This window comes from Magnolia sinica, chromosome 14 (assembly GCF_029962835.1).
Source record: "Magnolia sinica isolate HGM2019 chromosome 14, MsV1, whole genome shotgun sequence".
NCBI classification, from domain to species: Eukaryota; Viridiplantae; Streptophyta; class Magnoliopsida; order Magnoliales; family Magnoliaceae; genus Magnolia; species Magnolia sinica.
Window position 1 is genome coordinate 4,323,550 of NC_080586.1, and position 22,297 is coordinate 4,345,846.

The window sequence follows — 22,297 nt, forward strand, 5'->3', positions numbered from 1 at the left end:
TTACATTGTCACATGTGGAGGCATCACGATTGGGGCTGGCTTTAATCTCCTACTAAAATCCATCTAACATCAGGTCCACCAAATCCCAAGCACAGAATACTGGTTTTGGAGCATGACTCACTGGGTTGACTCGTCGACCCAGCAAGCCGAGTGTTAAAACCATGGTAATCATGGTAAGTTGCCATGGAGTCTAGCTTAGTGGTGCCCACTCAAATGTGTGAATACCATCCAAACCGTCCATCGGGTGTGACTTCCATTTTTTAATTCTCATGCCAAAACTCATACTGATCTAAAATTTATATGGGCCACTCCATAGGAAATAGTGTAAACAATTCTCAAAACCTTCAAATTCGAGTGGTGTGACCCACCTGATTTTTGGGTAGGCCTGATTTTTGGGTTGTTTATTAATCCTAGTGGGACACAGTAGATGAATGACTTGGATTGCATAAACACACCATGGAAGGCCTCAAAATAGATCTCAAAGATTGCTACGGTGGACACCCTCTCCCCATTGTTCCCTGTGGTGTGGCCCAAATGAGTCTTGGATCAAACCAATTTTTTACATTTAGGCTGATCACGAGGGGTATCAACTGATGGACGGTGTGGATTCGATGCACACACTACAGTGGGCCCCACTCGGCTTGATTCCATAGGATCATTCCCCATGATCAGAGGCAATATGAATGATGATAGTATGAAAGGGAGGACAAATAGCAAAGAAATAGGAGAGAAGAAAGAAAATGCCGCTCGCCAAATACTACTGCGACTACTGCGACAAGCAATTCCAAGACACGGCTTCTGCTAGAAAGCGCCATCTCTCCGGCATCCAACACCAGCGCGCCAAATCTCTCTGGTACGACTCCTTCAAAGGTACGCGTTTGGCTGTCCCCTACCCATTTCAATTGCAATTTCCAGCATTCTCTGTCATCGATAGGAACTGTCGAAAATTAAAGGAAAAAACAGAAAAGAAGGAAGGTTTTTATGATTCTTACAACCCCAACTTGAAATTGGAAGTAACGTAATCTCAATTTGGATCCTAGAAGGAAATTACAATTTGGGTTTTTTAATTGCAGTCCAATTCGATAGTGTATCCAAACGTGCCAAATTTTCTTCTTCCTTCTATTTAATTATCTTGTTGGGTTTTCATCAGATCCATATCGAATTCAATCTGATGGCTTTGGAAAGGGCGTCTGCAATCATTTCGTCCGGACGGTGTGCCTCAAAACCCATCATTTCTCTTTGCAAAACATGCTTTCCTTCAATCTTTGAACAGGAATGGTGTTACACCACTCGTGTTATAGGAAGTTCAATGCGTCTCCTCTTCACGGTGCATGTGGCAAGCATGTGCAGTGATCTGGACCGTTGATATGGTGGATGATCGGATGGCTACTACTGCTTTTGGATATGGCCGAACAGGAATTTATGGCATCAGGACCCCTTTTATCTGTTGGGCCCTACTATGGATGGGGTATAGTCATAAATACACTAACTGGACAATCATAACCATTGAAGTTTACCAGTCGAATGACACAGCAGCATGTCCCTTGTGATCACCTGCTAAACTGATCAGATGGTTAAGATCATTTGATCAAGTATGATTTTTGGGCTATGTTCCATCCATAGAGGGACTGATGATGATATGGACGGTCTAAATTGACTTTCATGTCCCATGTCACTGGTGGATGGCTGCACGAGTATACTCCACCATGGGGGAACTGAACATGGCACTGCAGGCTAACTATATAGTAGACTCTCCAGTTGAAGAAGGGGCTCTTAGATCTTCTATATTTGTTGGGCCTTCCTATCCATTATCTTAATGGATTCTTGTACCTTGCCCTTTGGCGTATTTATTTAAAAAAATTAGTCTTCTTCTTCTTCTTCTTTTTATTTATTTATTTATTTATTATTATTATTATTATTTTTTAATTTTACACACACTCACACACTGCACATGGGCACTCGATCCAAGGATCTCTGTGTTGAAACAGAGTCTGGCTACCACTGAGCCATGGGACTGGACTCAATAAAAATAGTCAATGTTATCGATAAGAAAAACTTGCATGGCATAGCGTTTTTTACTCTAGGATTTTCTGTTAATGCCATGCAGGGATTTTGCCAGTATGGTGATGCATGCAAATATTTCCATCCTAAGCAAAATATACAAAACCCAACTCAAACCATATCAGGTAAGTCACATTCCCAACCAAAAATCATTATTTAGCAATTGCTTTGAATACTTTCTGCGGGACCTACATGCTGTTTGTAGACTGTTGTAGAGTACCTTCTCTACTGATAATTGGAGAAATGTGGAGAATGAATTGATTATACCTTTTCATTATCGTGACAAGAATACATGTGCATGCCTACATGCATGCATGCCATTTCATAAATTTGAAGTTTTCATGCAAAAGAAATTCATGAGGAGTGTGTCGCTGGCTGCAGAACCACAGACCAAAAAAAATGTCTCAATGGAAAACTTTCATGCATTCCATTTGTTGTTCTGTCGCCTAATCTGAATCTATGTTAGAGGGGAGCTGCAAGGTGTTGCACTTAAGCCTTGCCTATAAGGCAGGCACATAAAGTTTTTGACCACTTTGCCAGCTTGGCATGAGTGTCGTCATTGCCTTTTTATTATTTTATGCTTCTATTCATATTGAGTGTAGGTGAGGCACACAACTGTTTGCAAGTTGAGCAATGGCCATAATTTTAATTACTTCTTGAAAGTCTACTGAAGTAAAAATGTGATCGAAGATTTCCAAGAAGAATCTGACCCGCCAAGATAACTGAAATGTGTGGTCTCTGAGTCATTGCTCGATATGGCTGCGAGAAAAGATATCTTTTATTGTATAATGTCTTGCAAAACTTTTTCTTTATTTTGTATCTTTTCTCTTTTTAATACAATTCTCGTGATCTTTCAAAAAAAAAAAAACTTTTTCTTTATTTTGTAATATTTGCTTTTGTCAGTCTATTAGTATTTACAGTTTTTGTGTTTTCATTTGAGTTAACATGTGAAGAATTTCATTGTGGTAACCATTTTTTATTGTGGTATGCTTCCTGCTAAGGTATAAAGTAATTATGAGTGGCTTCTGTGTGCAGGAATGAGTTCTGGAATGACTCTGCAGCCACCAATTATTTTGGGTGGTCCGCCTGTAGGAGGCCCTCTGTCAGGCAAGTTTATGTTACAGTAATTATTATTGCAAGCCTTTCAACTTTTGAGATATGCAAAAATATAACTAATCATGAAAAATAAGGAAAGAAAGGTCATAATGGTTGAAGACTTCTCACAAAGTGTTTATGGATGGAATTCTATGGTTATCCAAAATTGTTAAATCGCATATGCAATCGTATGCGACCAGCATATGCTGTTTGCATGTTGCTCTGGCCTGGTTTTTTATTTTAATGTAAAAAAATGGGAAAATTTGAAAAAAGAAAAAAAGAAAAAAAGAAAAAAAAAAAAAAAAGAAGAGGAAAAACTATGCCTAATTACTATAAGTGATTGGATTCAGTTCTTTCACTTTTTCATTGTAGTTTAAGTGTTTGAGACTATTACACCATCTACAAAATTAAGTTATATACTTAATTACTTCAATATTTATATTATATTTACATAAAATTTAACAAAACAATCAACAAGTTACATTAAAACTTGAGAGAGAATTAATTATTAAAAACTTCAAACATAGAAATTTTATTAATAAATGATATCTTGATATATTGAACAACGTACAAATTACAACTTAATTTACAAATACAATTTACAAGTTGTAAAAAACAAGCACAATTTACAAAGTATGCCATCATCGTGTATGGAGTATGCCATTGCATACTCGGCTACTCGTATACATGATCGCATACTGATCGCACAAAAAAGTATGCCATCGCACACACTCCTGGATCGCATATGCCATCCTTCTGAAAAAAATGGCATATGCCATCCTTCCTCATAATGTATATCATCATCATCACCATCACCATCCAAACCTTATCCCACTAATTGGGCTAGCTACACGACTCCTGTTCTGCCATTCCCCTCTATCAAGGACCATAGTCTCAGTTAAACAGTAGGTCATCAAATCTTTTGTTACTACCTCAGCCCACATCCTTTTGGGCCTCCTCCTTTCCCTTTAAAGCCTTCAACTTGAACCAAATCACTCCTAACCAGTGTTGTTCTTGGTCTTCCATGCATATCTAAGTATACTTTCCCTCATCTTATTATATATTGGTGCTACACCTAAGTTTCCTCAAATGCATTAATATCTAATTCTTTCATTCCTAGTTTTGCCACTCACCACAATGCATTTATGTTGGATGATTATTCCTCATACATTGGAGTTGCTAAGAGGGAGAACTGAATGGTTATGATGGTTGTTTTCATATGTTTTTTGCATTGTATCATTGAACTGCCAATAGAGGTTATACATACTATGACCTAGTGATTCATCTCTTTCTAGTTTTCCTAATGTCTTTGTTTTTTTTTTTTGGTCATACACAGGGGATGTGGTTAGAGACGGTACAAGAATTTCATTGGGGAACTTACCACCATCACTGCAGCCACCTCCAGAAGGGGGATATCCACACCTCCCTTTTGTTGACTGGGGATAGATCTTGGTCTTTTCCTTCCAAGTCCATTCCTTCTACAATCTTGTAAGTGCGTTTCACTTGTGTAATCGTAATGTAAAATTATAAATGCTGCCTTTTAGGGTTTTCATGTGTAAACTATATTTGCTGTTATGCATCACTTACCAGACCATATAGCTGATAAACAATAACCTATTTTGTGACCTTTTTAAAGTACATATTAATCTTTATGCTTCAATGCTATTATTAAACCTGAGATCTGCATCCGTGAATTTCTTGGTTTCCATGCAGAGAGACCTCACAGACCACCCTTCTCTTGAGGTTATAAAATTCAAACACAGAGTAATTTATATTAGACTTTCAACATTTAGGTTAGAAATAAACAATCTGAGTTCATGTGGACATTTTCCATTAATGAATGTAAGGTTGAGTTCATGACCTACACATGCATGTGTACCTCCTCCCGTTGAGAGTTATGAATGAATACTTCTTTTATTTGGGAAAGTACATACTAGTAGGCATGCTAGTCATGATGCAATGTACACTGAAATGAGAAAAAGGTATAACAAAAATGTTGATAAAGCAGGCCAAAAACATCACCATTCAGTAACAAATGCACATCTCCTTTGTAGCTAACTCACCCATGCCTGCCTAACTCATGCCCATTTGTTTTGCATGCATCTTGGCATTTTAGGGTCCACTGTTGTTGCTGTTCATGCAGCATCTTATCCACATGTGAGGTGCTACCTCAGAGGGGGTGAGTTGTGCTTCAAGAGTACGAAGAAAAGAAATGCGAGGCCTGCAAACAACACACACATCCCTGCAAGTGTTGCCATGTCTAAGTCGATCCTCCCTTTGCTTAGAGCCCTCGTGCTTGCCAACCTGTCCCACACGTATGAACCATCTGGCAACCGTGGGCACCTGCAATCCAATCCGCATTTCTTTGTTTCGCAAAAGAAACTGATTGATGTCAGTGCATTCATCGCGAATTGAAATGGGTTACTCCAATAGACCCACTTGTAGAACTTTATATCAGAGAACACAACGACCACACCAGAAGCTGACACCCATATCGATGTCACGATTGATGTGGCAAATGCTGCCAAGGTTGGCACCGGCGCTAGGAATGTCAGCATCATCCCGAAATATGTCACACAAACTGTGAACACAAAGAGTGTCAACCAGTACACTAGGAACTCTGAGGCTGTACCTGTCGCAATCCCTGCCATTCCATTCCCAATCCCTACCACCGCAAGTGTTGCAATAAGAAAATACGGTATCTCTCCAACCGCCCATGACACAGGGTAAAAGATTGGCAGGTACATTCCTGCCCTTCTCTCTCGAAAATAGACCAACCTGTCTGTGCCAATCTGGGGAATAACATTATTTGCTGAGATCACGCCAATGAGTATAATTTGCATGTATATGTACAGTGTACGTGAAGTCACACCATATATATCTCTGTATTCAATTTGAAAATACAGAGAACCCATTAGGAGACCGATCATCACACACCCAATAAGGCGACCATATGTATATTGTACATTCCTCCATAAGAATCTCTGCGTCCTTAGTAGCACCAGCCCTGCTTGCCTTATATATGGTGTTGGGTATGTGGAATTTACAGTCCTCAATTTCCATTGCTTGTTCAACCTCTTTATACTGCTAATCTCCTTCCTGTTTGTCCCACACAAGGAGCTACTTTGGTATATCTCAGCGAAATCAGCCAAAGGAGTGCCTCTCCTTTTGATCCCTAATCCTAGAGCCCCCATGGCAAAGGTAATTGGGCTCTGTGTCTGGAAATATTGAGGAACCTTTGGGATTGAAGTGAAGTAGATCAGCAATTCGTTGCAGTTAAATCCTATTGGACCAAAATACCCTTGGCGGCTATCTTGTGTTAGGATTAGAGCTTGATGAAAGAAGGAGAGTGCGCGTGCATTAGGATGGGTGAGGGTCGCAACTATGATGCGGCCAGAAGCTGACACATGTGAGAGAATTCTGAGTATATTTGAAATTCCAGCAGCATCAAGGCCAGAGATTGGTTCTTCAAGAAAGAGGACACTTGGGTTTGCAGCAAGCTCAACAGCAATGGTGATCTTCTTCGCTATCTCGAAGGTTTTTCCGGTGGCATCACGGAGGGACCCAACAAGTTGGTTAGCATAAAGCTTCAAGCCGAGTTGGTCGAGGATTAGCTCGACATGGATGTGGCGGCTCATGGAGCTGATTGTTCGGTCAAGCCGGAGGCCAGCACTGAAAAGGAGGGACTCGCGCACAGAAAGGTAAGGCTGGTGGGCGTCTAGCTTCTCAACATAGCCAACAACTCTAGAAAAGGCATTAGACAGGTTGTAGCCATTGGCTTGGACCTCGCCATTAAGGCTGCCATCTGGAGGGACTCTGCCAGAGAGGCATTTGAGGAGAGTGGTCTTACTTGCTTTGGAGCCACCTAATAAGGCTAGCATGGTTCCAGGTTTAGCATAGCCAGTGATACTGTTGAAAACTTGAACTCTTTCTTTCAGTCTGGCATCATACCTGTGGCAAAGGTTAAAATAGATTTAGGAGATGAAGAGATTCATGCTATTGATGCAAGAAGAGATTCATGTACGTGTAGATTCAGGGGAATTTTGTGGCAGTGAGATTGTGAGCATCTGATCGAATGATAGTTGGAAAAATCTCAACGTACCTAGTGAATGAAATATCCAGGAACAAGAGTGTCACTGGCACAACTGGCAGGCCTAGCCGGCCCCACTCCATATCTAATCGAAACTCCTCAATCCAATTTCCAACCCCTCCAACATCCTCCACCACACTGGGACCTGACATGGGTGTCCGTGGCCTGGCATGCTTGGAAATGCTGGATTTGTCTGGAAACTCATCATAACCATCGGATGAACACCACCCATTTTCAGTATCCTCCCTGTAATTGCTTATAACTGGTGTCTTCTTCAGCTGTGGCAACGATGAGCTTGTCCCTGTGAATTCTATCTTCTTCAGAGCCACCAATGCTGACAAGATGGTGATGGCTGTCCACCCCAATAAAATGACATAAGGAAGCCATGGCTTTCCAGAGTCATCAGATAGTTCGTTGAAGGCCAAGTAGGCTTTTCCAACTGTCATTGTTGGAAACTGGTCACAGAATGGCATTTGGTTGAGGTATTTCGAGCAGGGGTCAGTGTAGCCTTTGGAGAACTGGAGGTCACAGAAGGAGACATTGGCCCAGTGAATCGGGTTCACATACACGAGCCATTTCCAGTAGAGAGGGATGTTAGATGGGTAGATTACAAAGCCACTGAAGAGCAGGAAGATGGAGACAATGAGGCCTGCAATGAATTGAGGATAAAAACAGAGAATATGGTAATCTAGATTCCTGATAGAAAGGGTTTCTTGTAACTTTCTAGTTCTTTTTTTTTTTTTTTTTTTTTTCCTTTTTTTATTTGTAATTGTTTAGCGATTTTCTTCTCATGATGTTAATAATACCTGCCAAAGCATTTCCTACTTCTGGAATGGATGAAATCGCACCGAGGAAGAAGAAGACTGAGGAACCAAAGTAGGCAACCAAAAATAACAAAATCAGATAGTAGAAGAAGAGCAGTCCGTTTCCTTCCAAAGACAGTCCCACTGGAAAATAAATGCACACAGTATATGCCAATGCCTGCAAGAAATAGCATGACAAGCTAAGGTAAATTTCATTCAGAGCAATGATACTGTGTATAAAACATACGCCAGAACCCAGTATAGAAACCATCTCTACTGCCTAACTGGTGCACAGGCCCATCAATCTGGACCATCCAGTAGATGGGTCATAGCCCAAAAATCACAAAATTGTATGTCCTAACTGCCCATTGACTCCATTCATGGACCTTTTGTGAGCTGCTGCCCACCAACCTATGTTGACTATCCAAAGGCAGGTAGTTGGTTGGCTGTTAGGAACCATTCAATTGCTGCAACTTCAGCCTACGGCCCATTCAATAGGTGGCCAATGAATTGAACAGTATCGATTGATTGCACGTGCACTGATTGGATTGTAGATATAGTTGGTGACCTAATTTCGCTGAATAGTCTCTGGAGTCCTTTGTTCTTACTTCTATGAATGTCTGCGGGAGATTGACTACACAATGAGCAACTGTGTATGAGGAAGCTCTGAAGAACCTCTGTGACCTGTGCTTGTAGAAAATAGGCCTTTGGAGCATGTAGAGAGGAAGCTGGACTAAGTTTATCAGCATTATGCTCATGGTGGATACAAAGCCAAGGGCACGGACTGAGTTCATGCTCTGCTGCTTGTATTGGCCTCCAAGCTTGTAGAACAACGTGCCCGCGAATACACCCAAAATGATGGCCTGCAGATAATAAAAACCCATGGTGCACAGGAAGAGAGAGAGAGAGAGAGAGAGTGTGTGTTTCTGCAACGAGAACTTCAAGATCTTGATAATCTGACCTGGAACAGCCTTAGCTTGATTAACATGTGAAGTCGTTTGGTGATTTTTAGTTGCCTGCGGATGAGAGTTTTGGTAGACTTCCACCATGTTTGGACAAAGGGCCTCTGGAATTGGTTCCATTGAGATTGATACTCGTCCTCCTGAATAAGGACGTTGTCAACAAATGCTAGTTAGTGTTGTTTATTTTCTTCTTCATACAGGAAGAAGGCCTGTAAGCATTCATAGTTGCTAGTTATTATTTTGAGTCTTTGATGGAATAGTTAAGTTCTGTGAATGAGGTACCTTGTACTAAAACTGATAGTGAAGGTTTGCTGGATAATCTCAACTCAAGAAACACTATTGCTTACCTTACATGAGATGCATCCCTGCTCCTGTAACTTTTGTTTTTTTTGTTTTTTGGGAACTTGACAAAGCTTGAGCATCCCTGCCCCTGTAACAACCACTTTTTTTTTTTTGGGTGGGTGGGGGGGTCGCTTCATGATGATGAAGTGGTGGAATTTGCCTTGCTCCTTGACCGCATTCACCTTTACTCTGTCCCCTATGCATTGGAAGGCTGACAAATCTGGATCATTCATAGTGCGCCCTCTACTCCATCATTCGCGCTTCCAATTGTCAAGAAGAGGTGGGGGCACACCAAGTTTGTTTGGAGCTAATAGCTACCTTTTTGTTTGTTGGTTGGTAGGAAAAAGGTCCGAACAATTGATAATCTTTGGAAGAGGGCAATGGTTCTTCCGAATGTTTGCCTTCTACGCATGTGTAACGAGGAAACCATTGACCATCTTTTCATCCACTGCCCCTTTGTGGGGAAGATTTGGGCGGAGATCCTGAGACATTTTCAAGTGTCTTGGGCTTTCCCCAAGTCAGTTAATGAGCTGATGATGGCATGGCATGGTATGGGCTTCGGAAAGCCAAGGAAGGCTCTTTGGAGAATGTCTCTTCTAGCGATTTGGTGGGATGTTTGGGTGGAAAGAAATGCAAGATGCTTCAATAATGAAAGCAACTCAGCGGAAGGAATTTCTAGAAGGGCAAGATCCTATGTTATTGAATGGGCCTCTTGCGTTCCCTCTCTCAAGGACTGTAATATGCTTTTCATTGGGATGTAGCTAGGTCGCCTCCTCGGCACCTCGGTTTTGTTTTTTTGTTTTGTTTTTGTTTTCTTTTCAGATGCTTTGCTGTTCCTTTTTTCTTCTTTAATAAAGTGCGTTGCCTTTCAAAAAAAAAAGAAAAAGGAAGCAGGTGCGGCTACTCCCTAGGAGTTGAAAAGGCAAAAATGCCATTGGGTTGAAGGGCCACACCAATGAAAAAAAGCAAAGATTTTGTCCCTCCCCCCAACTAATTAAAGGGGTAAAATTGGCTAAATGCTGCATTATATACTATAGATAACTTGCCTGCTATTTTAGGATTTAGTTAAAATGTTTCCAACAAGTATCCTAGAGCATCCGGTATCGGTATCAGACCATGGGTATCATGTTGTGTTTGGCACAATACGTTGATCCTATGCAAGTATCTGAGTATCATAGTTGGCAAGAGGCCATCTTGCATTCTAGCTCTTAGTTGCAGAAAGCAGAAGCAAATTCAGGTGAGCGAGCAGGAAAGTGTCTGTTTCAAAATATTAGTAAGTGTAAAATGCCTAGGAAGTGGGAGCAGAAGGGTGACACCTCAGGTAGAGGAGCGTTCCTGGAACTAAGATCTTACCAATTGTCTCCCGACGATCACTTCATACCTTTCCCATAAAAGATGGATTTATAGATCCCTCACCAGATTCACCAGTAATTGGAAGCCCAGGCAACTCTCTACTGGCAGTCTACCCCCTTAGCAAGGGTAGGATCATTGGCTCATTGCAAAGGCTTGTATGAGCTACTAACATTCCGTGCTTCATCGATGAGGCGGCATGTCCCAGCTTTTGGGTGCACAGGTTCAGAATCACTTATCATCTAATCTGAACACCCTTCTTCCCAGAGGAAGTCATCCTTCTATCCCGGACCGCATAAATTAGTTTTAAAACTCGAAAACTTGACTTGTTCATTCAGGAAATTTGGGTCAAGTCAACTCAAAGACTCAACCCGACTGAAGACTCGATCCAACTCTAACTCAATACTTAATTATGTATACATTATAAATGGCAGGAATGGTAGGAAATGTTTAAATTAGTTACTTTGTATGAGTATTAAACAATAAGAAAACAAGCAACTTCTCACTGCATAGCTTGTGGTTGAGAGCCCTACCTCTTTAAGAGAAGTCGTGGCCTCAAATTCTGCCGTTGTTCAACAACAGGCCTGACAACGTGAATGACTCGACCCAAGTCAGAGCAAGTCACATCCAGTCGACTGAGTTAGTGATTCAACTCAATGAGTCTTGCTGTGACTCTGCTGATCACTCTCAGATCTGATTTTCCAAGTTACTCTGCCTGAAATCTCACCGAGTCAAGTTGACTCGGATGAGTTTCAAGTCGAGTCAGTGAGTTTTAGAACTACGCCGCATACAACAACGCCCCAACTTCTTAAAAAGTTGCTGTGGGTGTTAGGAATGCATCCCCTAATTAAATATCATACTTCATGTTATCCAGTGTGAAGTAATTGCCATACTCTTTCCCCTCGCATTTACAACATACCTCTTCTTTGTAGCGTTCGACTTGAAGACGGACATGTCCACGGGCACCCCTTAGCATGGAGTACACTTGAAACACACGCTCATGTCTGGTTCTCTTTGATCCGACTGCAAGATACCGTAGTTCTTCATTATTTATGGATATTCCAGTCACTAGATCACCCACCTGAACTCTTCCTGTACTCTCAATCCCTCCTGAGTGCCCTACTTTGCTAGAAAGCTTAGCAACCACCAGTTCTGCAAGCAATGTCTGGGCAGTATTAACATGGGATGTATCCTTTCATTGCCTCGTATACAAAACTACAAATCAAAAGGAAGTTTAGCATGTTCAAGAATAGTTGATTGATGCAGCATATTAACAAACCATCAGATCTGAACTATGTCACTGGTATACAGCAACGGCACGTCATGGGTACCGTGCAAGTAAAACATAAACACTTGGGGGTCGTTTGGCTCCCTGAAATCTTAAAGGGGTCGTGAATGTTTCCAGGATAGATTCATAGGAAAGAGTGTATCTGTAGTGTTCGGGTACTGGGAAAGCTAATCTCAGGAACCCAGTTTTTGTATTTGGATACTGGAAATCACAGTGACAAATCTCGGTCCTGGAAATTTCTCAGCATGGGAATTTCTTAGGATATTTTCATATTTTGATGTTTTTCTCATGATATTATCAGGGAATCTCACTGAAAATAAAATATTAAAAATATATCTCCTGCTAGTTAAATAAGCTGGTGGAGAAAGTGTAGTGTGTGAGTGATCCAGGGTTCAATCCCTGGTTTTATTACCTTTCAAAATTAAATAAATAATTGATTTCAAATTAATTAAATCGGTATAAAATGATTTATTTTAGCTTCTTAAATGATTTTTGCTTTAAATTGAAAAAAAAAAATAAGGTGACAAAATTACGAGAAATTAAAAACAACTGACATCATGAATCTCATTATATATTGTTGCCTAATATTCTGCAAAATAGTGGCCCCTTCCTCAATTACATGTCATGGAAACACCAGTAAGGTTTTTTTTTTTCAATTCATTTTCATTAAATTGAATGATTGCATCCAAACACAGGCTATACCAAATATTGAAGCATCTTAAATGGCTATTTTGAAGAATGCGGATACCCGTAGGTACTGGCGTGTGACATGACATACAAATCATGTAGAAGGCTGAGTGCGTACCCATCTCACGCCGTGGTTCGGGGCTGATTGAAGAATCATATTTGGACGGAGTCTTCAGTGACAAGCCGAGGCCAGGCTCACTCTCTATCCAGTACGTGTGCGTTACATCCTCTCCCTTGACAATCCTCATAACATCTAAGTGGTGATCTGATGATTTGTAGCACTCGGCGAGCTCGTCAAGGCTCAAGGGGTTAGCTCCTTGTGCCAGATACTGCGATCCTTCTCCGGCCACGATGTCTTCGAGGAACTCGCCGGATTCTACATGTGATGGCTTTAGATACCTGCATATTTAATAAAAAGTGCTTAATTAGCAGCAGCAACAGCAACAATGATGATGGGTCCCAATCTGAGTCATTCAAATCATGGGCCCCAATGTGGATGTACCACAGTTTGAAAATTGCAGATGATACTGTTGACCAATTAGTGGCCATTAAATGGATGGCTAAAAACAAACTATCAGCAGTCGTCCATCAAGTGGTGTGAATTTATGCTACACCATCCATAGTAGGGCCCACAATTTGGACAATCCATGGACATGCATGTGACCTTCATGAGGGAGATTCAGCTCCACCTTAGTGAGGTTTACCTTTATATGCACCACCCTACAGGTACAACAACAGTGATGACTACAACAACTACTACCATAGTCCAGAAACCTGAAAACTCGACTCGATGTTCAGCCGGGTCAGGTTGAGTCGAAGATTCAACCCGAATAGACTCGATATTAATAATTATAATATTAGAAATAAATCTTTTTACATTATTTAAGTAATTTAAAATACTTAAATAAGCATAAACTCAGAAGTGTGAGATGCACTAGATGAGACTCGCTCTTCATATAGGTTTGTGTCCTATCTGCCCTTCCTTTTCTTTTTTAATAAAGTGCCTTCACAATCCGAGTGACCCGGTTCGAATCACTGCCAAGTTGTGTTGAGTTGACTGAATCTTCAGAGTTCAGACTGACTCAATGAGTCTTCCCGAGTCAGAACTCAGTTCATTCGAGGATTGAGTTTCATGAGGATTCGGCTCAAAATCTTAGCGAGTCAAGTTGACTCGGCTGAGTTTTGTTGAGTCGAGTAAGCGATTTTAGAACTATGACTACAACTACTACTACTGAGGTGTACTTGTATAGGCACTACAACAATGACAACAACAACTGTTAATACTCACCCGAGGTTGGCAAAGTAGGGAATAGCATCCTGGCGGGGCCCTTGAAACAACACATGTCCATCCCCGAGGAGTATGATCCGATCGAAAAGATCGAACACTTCCTGTGAGAGCTGCGTGAGGGACATGACGGCCGATGACTGTTGGATCCTGCTGATGGTCCGGATGGTGTCCACTAAGTCGTAGGTAGCTGCTGGGTCTGATCCCGAAAATGGCTGGTCGTAAAGCATGATGGAATACGTACCAAGCGCCAACTCGGCCGTGGTCAGCTTCTGGCGATCGGTGTCCGAGATGGCTTCACCTGCAAGCTCGTGTTCTACCCCCTTGAGGCCCAAGATTTGGAGTACATACTCAAGGAATGGATCTTGTCCCTCCACCAGTGCATGGGCAAAGAACTTCCTCATCTGGGGTGTGAAGTTCTCGGGGCGCAGCCCTTGCGTGCAATCCCTTGCAAATTCAAGCGTTTCTCGGACTGATAACAGAGGAATGTGCCTAGAAAATTACAGGTAAATCAAACACATTAATGACGTTATATTGCTTCGGCTGAACACAACTGGTTTTTGTAGGGCTGTGTCGATCTGCAGGCCAAACAATCATAGATTGTCGGCTCGAATTCAGTCGAGTCTAATCTGGTTTGGCACTGCAACTCAGCTGAGTCACGACTTGACTCAGTACTGAATGAGTAGGTCTTGAGTTGTTGAGTCTTAAAACCCTGCAACGAACCAACCGTAGTAGATGGGTTCGGGTGAGTTTATTGGGTTTGGGTTGGGTCGTGGATCGATCTTCGCCCAGCCAAACTGATCATATAGAGCTTAATACATAAATGAAATAAGACTCGGGCGAGTCCGGTGTGACTCGTCCGAGTCGACTCAGGCTTGGTGGTACCCTTTTCATTTTGAGTCGGAATTTGAAAATAAGGGATGATATGAGTCAGCTGAGTCATGACTCGGCTCAGGACTGAACAAGTTGGTCCGACTCGATATAAGCTATACATAGTCAGTTGGGATACCATACATGCATGCATATAAATTAAACACAACGTACACATTGACCTTCTACTCGATCCTATTTTTTATGGTCAGATTTTTTTTTATTGATTGGATGGTTAGGATCATCCAATCACACTGATTTTTTTCCACCATGGCCTGCTGCTCTGAGATATGCTTGATACGCCAGCGTACAAGTAGTACATGTGGCGTACGTTTAACTCAAGATAAAGCGTCTAGGTTGTGACTCACTGTAGATGGGCCACCGTCCAAATGAAAGATTGATGGAATAATCCTGTCCTTTGCTTTAATGGCCACGTTCCTGTTGATCAAAGACCTTCGGCTATTTTCTATCATGCCCTTCCATTAAATGTTCACCAAAACTCGAATTGGTGTAGCTTTTGGTCTGGAATCCATCTCAACTGGGACCCACAACTTGGGACTGTTTATCTGTAATAGTGCCCGCATATCATCATACACCCACTGCCAGAGTATTGGAGTTTCCCTTGAGGGGCATGGATGCATACCTACATCTCTACGTATATATGTACGATCTACTCGTATGCATGCATGCAACATGCATAAGTTAGGGTTTACTTGTTAAGCTGGCCGCTGACGTAAGCAATGAGTCTACTGAGACGTATGTCCGACGCGCTCTTATCGTTGTACGTTACATCACCTTCCATCACCGAACTTTTCCCGCTTCTTACCTTCCCAGCAATTGTCTCTAGAAGGCTGCTCTTCGCGCCTGCACAAATCAATAAAATTACCAAAATGCCATTTTGCAGTAAAATTAAATGGGGTGTGTTTGGATGCACGGAATCACACGCAAATAGAAATTGTCTTTCATTGAAAAGACATATGAGCTGTTGGTCACGTGGAATCCCAAAATAATTATGACACTCATTTATAGTTAGGATTATCCGGCATGAGAAAATATATGATAATGTAATGAATATGAGAATTTCTCAACTTGCTATCTAAACAAGACATGTAAATATAAAATTCTTGAATTCTTAGTATTCAAACACACCTTACATGCCATTGTTTATGAGATTAGGCTTCCTACCTGGAGGACCGAGGAGAAGGGTGATGGACCCCGGCATGACATATCCATCCACGCCTTTGAGAATTTGCAACTCCGTTGTATTCTTTCTACGGAAAAGACTCCGAAGTGGCGCGAAGAAACATCCCAATAGCTTGTTGCCAAATGTTGCGTATCCGTCGCTCGAAATTTCGAACTTTCTTGAGTATTTTATGCCTGAAAAACGAACCACCTGTGGGGATTGGCGGGATATTGTTATCATAATTGGTATTTTGTGGGGTCTTTTAATGAAAATGAGAAAACTGAATGTTTTAAATGATAATTGTAGTGGTGTAAGAGCCATTTACTTAATTGTGAGAATTATGGCATTGTTATAATTATTGAGAGACTGGGGGTATTTGTGGGGCCTGAGATGATCCCTATGGGGCTGGGCCTGGTTAAAATTTGAATGTTCTCGGGCAAGCCCAACCCATTCCTAGGCCCACTTACCGCTTAGAGAAATGAGAGAAGGGATCACCTACAGGCAAGGTACCAAAATACTTACCTTCTTTTCTGTCAACATGATACTTGTATGGAACATCAGTACCATGAATATGGTCGGGCCCACCATCAAGATGGCTTGGCACAAACAACAGTCAGATGTGGTCCACCTAATGAGCAAATTAGCCTGATTTTTTAGAAGGGTGATTTTCATGGTGAGGCTTATCATTTCCATTGTACTGATTTATTACACAAGTGGTATGTTGGGGCCTTCTGTGATGTCTGAGAGAAATCCACCCCGTCCATAGTTTCACAAGCCAACAATAGGATAGGAACCCGGAATTTAATGTAGATCCAAAACTCAGGTGGGCCACACGACAGGAAAAGAGGAGAATGGAAATGCACACCACTGACCTGTTCCTGGAGCCCACCATGATGTTTATATTCCATTGGAACCGTTCATAAGGTTATTCCCCCTGTTATGAACTGAGAACACAAATATTAGCCTTATCCCAAAACTTTTGTGGCCCCATGAAGGTTTCAATGGTGGGCGTTCAATCCCCACTATTTCCTGTGGCGTGATCTACTGAAGTTTTGGGTCTACCTCATCTTTGTCCTGTGGTGATCTTTGGAAACTGATGGACGGATAGGTTTTCTCACAGACATCACGGAGGGCCCCACATAGCTTGCCAAGGGCCACAGCGAATTCCCATCCGTGCCAAACATCACCGTTTTGCATTCTCGCACGGGAAGCAAGTGGGCCCCACGATCATGCTTGTCTACTCGACGGGTGGCCCATAGAGAACATGCAGGGTCCAGAATCAAGCCGGTCCACTCATCAGGTGGCCGCACGTGTACTGAAAACCCGAGTAAGCGGTGCATATCCTCGGGCTACTGTTTATAGCTTATACAATTCCTCATGAGATCCTGATTTTTCTTCGGACGAAAATGCCCTCTGGAAATGACAAACGTTCCGCATTTGACTTTTCCAAGTAAAAGATACCTTTGCTACGAGGCGGGAAATGCGTACACTTGGCACGCATACATGCACTTTGAGATTTTCCACTTGTGGGAGAAAAGCAACGGTGATCAGATGATCTTGATCGTTCAATTCCAGTTGAAATTTGGGCTTTTCTTTTTTTCCGAACCATCCATCTAATGGGATGGTTGGAATCGACCTATCCGCATGCGGCCCACAAGTTGGACGGTCTTGCTTGATTTATACGTTCGCCACTAGTAAAGTGGATGTGTGGGTCATGAGTCCTGCAATGTAAAGGTAGACCCACCTTTTGGTGGTCTAAGCCGTTGATCTGGTGGGCCCCCATGACAGAATAGCCCATGCACTAATAATTTTCCTCTATCTAACAATACTAGCCGTCAGATGAAAAAGGTAAAAAAATCTTGGCATATCTCCCATCCACCTGGGGCCCACCATAACGAATGATTTGGATCGCCAGATAATGAGGCCAACGTGGGGAGTTGATTGGGTCCACAAAATGCTTTGCACAACAGTGTGTGTTTCCAACCAACAAGCTGTCTGATACAACATATGCCTTTTGTGGTGACAAAAATACCCTCAGTTGAAGTATTGAGCGGCCATCATTTTCCAAAACGTTGAAAGGGAGACCACACTCCTTAAATAACCTTGCTTTATAGGGCTTTGCAAAGTCCAAACACATTTAAAAGCGTCACATCCAAACCGTCCATCAGGTAGATCCGAGCCTGAAGAATCATGCTGGTCCAGTCATCAGGTGGGTCACTTTTCAAATTAAATTGTGGCCCACCTGATGAGTGGATCAGCGTGATTTTTGGTCCAGGGCATCAATTGTGGTGGGGCCAATCTGATGGGGGCTAGATCTGACGCCCACGTTCCATGCTGGCACATGAGGGTGTACACTTTAATGGATTAGCTGATTTGTAACTTACAATTACAACAATCACAATCAAGAAGAGACAACTGCAGAAGCTAAGGTGAGACAAAAACAAAGATCCAAATTCCTCAGTTTCATGCAGTTTTAGGAAAAAGACGAAACTACGCACGTCCATACAATTGTGGGCGCGGCTTCGGTGGATCCCTGACTGTGGGGCCCTCATTAATGTATGTGACTTACATCCACTCCGTCCATCCATTTTGAAAGATCATTTTAAGGCATGATCCTAAAAATGAAACTGACCAAAATCTCAGGTAGGCCACACCACAGGAAAGAGTGGTTACTGACCATTAAAAACTTTTTATGGGCCACAAAAGTTTTGTATCAAGATGATATTTCTACGGTCTTTTATCTTAGCAACAGGTTGGATGGTAATAAACATTCCGTTGGACCCCGAGAAGCTTTTAACGGTGGACATTCAATCACCACCTTTTCTTGTGGTGTGGTCCACATAAAATTTTCTTCTACTTAATTTTTGGGATCATGCCCTAAAATAAGATTCCAAAGAGGATGGACACGTGGATTTAAAGAACATACATATACTGGGCCCCATAAGGATCCACCTCTCTTTAGTGAGACAAACTGGGCCTGGCAATGGGTCCGGTTGGTCCAGACCTGGAACCCGATTTGAGCCAAACTAGTTAATTGCAGTCAGGTCAGGCTCAACTGACTCACCCAACCCGACCCATATGCTAATTGTAAGATCTCATGGTACGCAAAGATCATAAATGTGGGATAGATGCACATCAATCCAGACCATTCAAATCATCCAGGCCAATCATCAATGGAGTGCAGCTCAAAAAACCTTTCCGAGTAAGCAATTTTAACCATCCAATTGGTACCTATCCAATAAACGGTTGAAGATAGAAATAATCAGCAATCTGAATTCATCGGCTGAGATCTGCTGGTTAGGATTTTTGGGTTGGATTTGTGAACCACATCAGGGTAGACTCCCTGTCCACATGATATATATATATATATATATATATATATATATATATATATATATATATATATATATATATATATATATATATATATATATATATATTATCTCTCTCTATAGAGAGAGAGAGAGAGAGAAATGACTCTTTTGCCCTCATTCCGTGCAGCAACATCGCAACGTCCAAATTCAGCCATGCATGGGCTAGACTCGTGCGACAGTTCACCACCGCATGCATCACATGCGGCAATCCAACGGTCAAAATTGATGACCCAACTGTGATTTAGCATAAAAAAAACAATCACACCAATAAGATGATAGTAACCATCTCAACCATCCATTTTCTACTGAACGATCCAATGGTTAGTATCAACCAATCAGAGCAGTTTTCAACCACAGCATGCCCCACCATTCAGATTCTCTGCATAGTGGTACACATGTGCTACTATGTCGTGTATGAGAAAGAAAGACAGTGTAGAAAAAAACTACCATACCTGTTGAGGAATAGGTGGTGTAATTCGCACCATATCTCGAAGATAACTAACAAAACCGTCTTTCAAAAGATATTCCATCCCCAACAGCTCTTCTATCTTTTTCCTCTCTTCTTCTTTCTCCTCATCATCTCCTTTCAATCCTTCTCCTCCTCTATCTTCTCTCAGGACCGCATCACGAGCCTCTTCCCGCAGCCCATGGCTCTTCAATCTCCCATAGAGCTGCACCGCTACCCGTTTGGCAGTATCTGGCGACGCGTTCTCGATCTTCGATAGGATTTCTGGCGAAGAACAGCTAGAGATACCCGGCATCTTTGCTCGGGTCGTTGGGGTCTTGGTTCCTCGAGCTGGGACTACTATCACACTTTCATTCATGCCTGAGTAGTTGCTACTGTTTGGTGATGCTGTGGGAGAATGCTTGCTTGCGAATACTGGCTGGTCTCCGATCCACCACACGATCTCTGATGGTGAATTCATGGATCGGAATGACATTTTCGTGACTAGATTGAGATGTTTTGAGGACCCAAGATCATATGAGTTGCATTTAAGGTGTGGGAAGTAACCGTTTTGGAGTTTTTAAACGGTTTGGAATGTGGGAACTGATATCTACACCCTTTTTTTAAAATACATACACCATTTTCATCTAGTTTTAGTAGTGAATAGTATGGTTTTATACTGTTGTTATACCAAAAGTTAGAAAAATAGGGTGGGTGGTTGTGGGGTTTTTCTTAATTTCATTTTTAGGGATAGTTGCGTTTCACATATACGATAATTATACTTACCCCCTCTGTTTTGGATGATTGAAGGTATATGCAAGTAGAGATATACCTGTGCCCGGGGCTGTGGGGTCGGCAGATGTGTCTGTGAAAAATCCACTCCGTACATCTGTTTTGAAAGACTACAATAGGATAGGATTCTAAAAATTAATCATGCAGATCCAAATTCAGTTGGGCCATACCTAACGAAACAGTGGGAACGGAAACGTCCACCATTGAAAGATTTCTGGAGCTGACCATGATGTTTATATGCCATTCAAACCGTTCACAGGGTTATTACCACTGAGATACTGTAGGCACAAATATCATCCTAATACAATCACCCCTAGGCGTTCCATCCCCACTGTTTCATGTGATATGGCCCACATGAGTTTTGGATCTGCCTGATTTTTACACTCCTGTCCTATTGTGGTGTTAAAAAACAGATGAATGGAGTAGATTTTTCATGAAAATCCGCCCTCATATCTGCACTTGTTGGAGGAATTGCACCAAATAAACAAAAGATCTTGTTTGCTTAGTTCGTTTTGCATGTACGGGGCCCACCATTGTTTTGTAGATGGCATATAAAACAACAGGTTAATCCAATTATCATCAGGTGGGCTATGGCATGGAAAGAAATTAACATTAATACAAACACCTCTAAATTCATGTGGTGGCCCACATGTTGGGATTGGCTGCCTAACGAATTGGGGTGTCCCATTTTCACGGAGTGATCATGATGAATGGGTTGGATGGCATACACGTGCTATAGAGGGCCCATACGTCTTCAACTAGTTGCATTTAAGGTCTGGTTGAAAGGGTCCATTGCTAAAAATAAATAAAAAATCGTTGGATCAACTTAACGATTTGGGGTGTCCCAGTTCCATGGAGTAACCATGCTAAATGGGTTGGATGATATACACGTGCTAGAGATGGCCCACATGTCTACGACTAGTTGCACGTGAGAAAGGAGGTAAAAGGGTCCATTACTCAAAAATATTCCTCAAATAAAGTGGAAGTATCTGAAATCATCCGAAATAGAGGGAGTTTGTATAATTTTCATAAAACTGAGGACTCAGGTGCAATTTACCCTTTATTACCCTTTTTATTTTATTTTATTTTGAGGTTGAAAAGTAAACATACACCTGTTCCTTATCGTGAAAGACGGCTTCTAAGACGCCACGTGGCGTGCTTCTGGTTTAATAAAGACAAGTCGATGGGGATGGATCAACGACTAGTTTTTTAATCGTTTGGGTCGGGTGGGATACACTGAAATATTGTTTCGTGGACTTGTTATTCACGATTGTGGGGTCGTGGCAAGTGGGCCCCACTTATCACAACCGTCTGATCATGATCTGTCAAGGGTGGATGGTATGTGCGCTGGAAATTCGCCTGTGTATCATCCTTTTCCTTTTGGATTAATGTTAACCGTACTTTTGTTTTCGGTCACCTATTGAAGGGTCTGAATTTTTCCATCTTGGAGAATTTGGTGTAAGGGCCATCCACGGTAGCCCACAATATCAACGGTCTGGTCAATATTGGATGGGCCCTACTTGTTCAATTTCTTGGTGCATGCGTGGCTAAAAAATATAAACTCTGATACTGTGATGGATGATACACAGGCGGTTATAAATTAGTTAGGAATTGCATACATGGGATACAATTGAAATTGAACTGTCTAAATTTGATGTATGATGAACCAA

General features: G+C 41.8%; 2 protein-coding genes across 6 annotated transcripts; one reads left to right on the forward strand and one right to left on the reverse strand.

Moving 5' to 3' along the window:
* The first annotated feature begins 684 nt into the window (after window positions 1–684).
* Window positions 685–13,112, forward strand: LOC131225341 (zinc finger CCCH domain-containing protein 3). 5 transcript variants are annotated; one of them, XM_058220862.1, is made up of 6 exons: window positions 685–870; window positions 1,151–1,212; window positions 2,108–2,186; window positions 3,097–3,168; window positions 4,493–4,648; window positions 12,746–13,112. In XM_058220862.1, the coding sequence occupies exons 1-5, from the start codon at window positions 741–743 to the stop codon at window positions 4,600–4,602; spliced, it is 453 nt and encodes a 150-aa protein (XP_058076845.1). In that variant the 5' UTR covers window positions 685–740; the 3' UTR covers window positions 4,603–4,648; window positions 12,746–13,112. The 5 variants fall into 5 exon arrangements, with proteins under 5 accessions (XP_058076845.1, XP_058076843.1, XP_058076844.1 ...); XM_058220860.1 differs by having other exon boundaries at window positions 4,493–4,644; window positions 12,687–13,112; XM_058220861.1 differs by having other exon boundaries at window positions 4,493–4,644; window positions 12,729–13,112.
* Window positions 5,322–20,331, reverse strand: LOC131225991 (ABC transporter G family member 43-like). The gene is made up of 11 exons (XM_058221624.1): window positions 19,843–20,331; window positions 16,019–16,226; window positions 15,547–15,697; window positions 13,967–14,455; window positions 12,797–13,077; window positions 11,623–11,855; window positions 9,011–9,151; window positions 8,658–8,912; window positions 8,053–8,227; window positions 7,259–7,895; window positions 5,322–7,107 (listed from the first exon to the last, which is right to left on the reverse strand). The coding sequence occupies exons 1-11, from the start codon at window positions 20,329–20,331 to the stop codon at window positions 5,322–5,324; spliced, it is 4,845 nt and encodes a 1,614-aa protein (XP_058077607.1).
* Between the last annotated feature and the right edge of the window lie 1,966 nt (window positions 20,332–22,297).

Bases quoted from the DNA above. Each gene is read 5' to 3' on its own strand.
- LOC131225341 (XM_058220862.1), top strand. From the start codon at position 741: ATGCCGCTCGCCAAATACTACTGCGACTACTGCGACAAGCAATTCCAA. The intron at 1,213-2,107 runs GTGTGCCTCAAA...AATGCCATGCAG, and splicing joins GCAATCATTTCGTCCGGACG to GGATTTTGCCAGTATGGTGA. The intron at 2,187-3,096 runs GTAAGTCACATT...TTCTGTGTGCAG, and splicing joins CCCAACTCAAACCATATCAG to GAATGAGTTCTGGAATGACT.
- LOC131225991 (XM_058221624.1), bottom strand. From the start codon at position 20,331: ATGTCATTCCGATCCATGAATTCACCATCAGAGATCGTGTGGTGGATC. The intron at 14,456-15,546 runs GTAAACCCTAAC...GTAATTTTCTAG, and splicing joins GTCAGCGGCCAGCTTAACAA to GCACATTCCTCTGTTATCAG. The intron at 8,228-8,657 runs GTAAGAACAAAG...TATTTCTTGCAG, and splicing joins TCCCGCAGACATTCATAGAA to GCATTGGCATATACTGTGTG.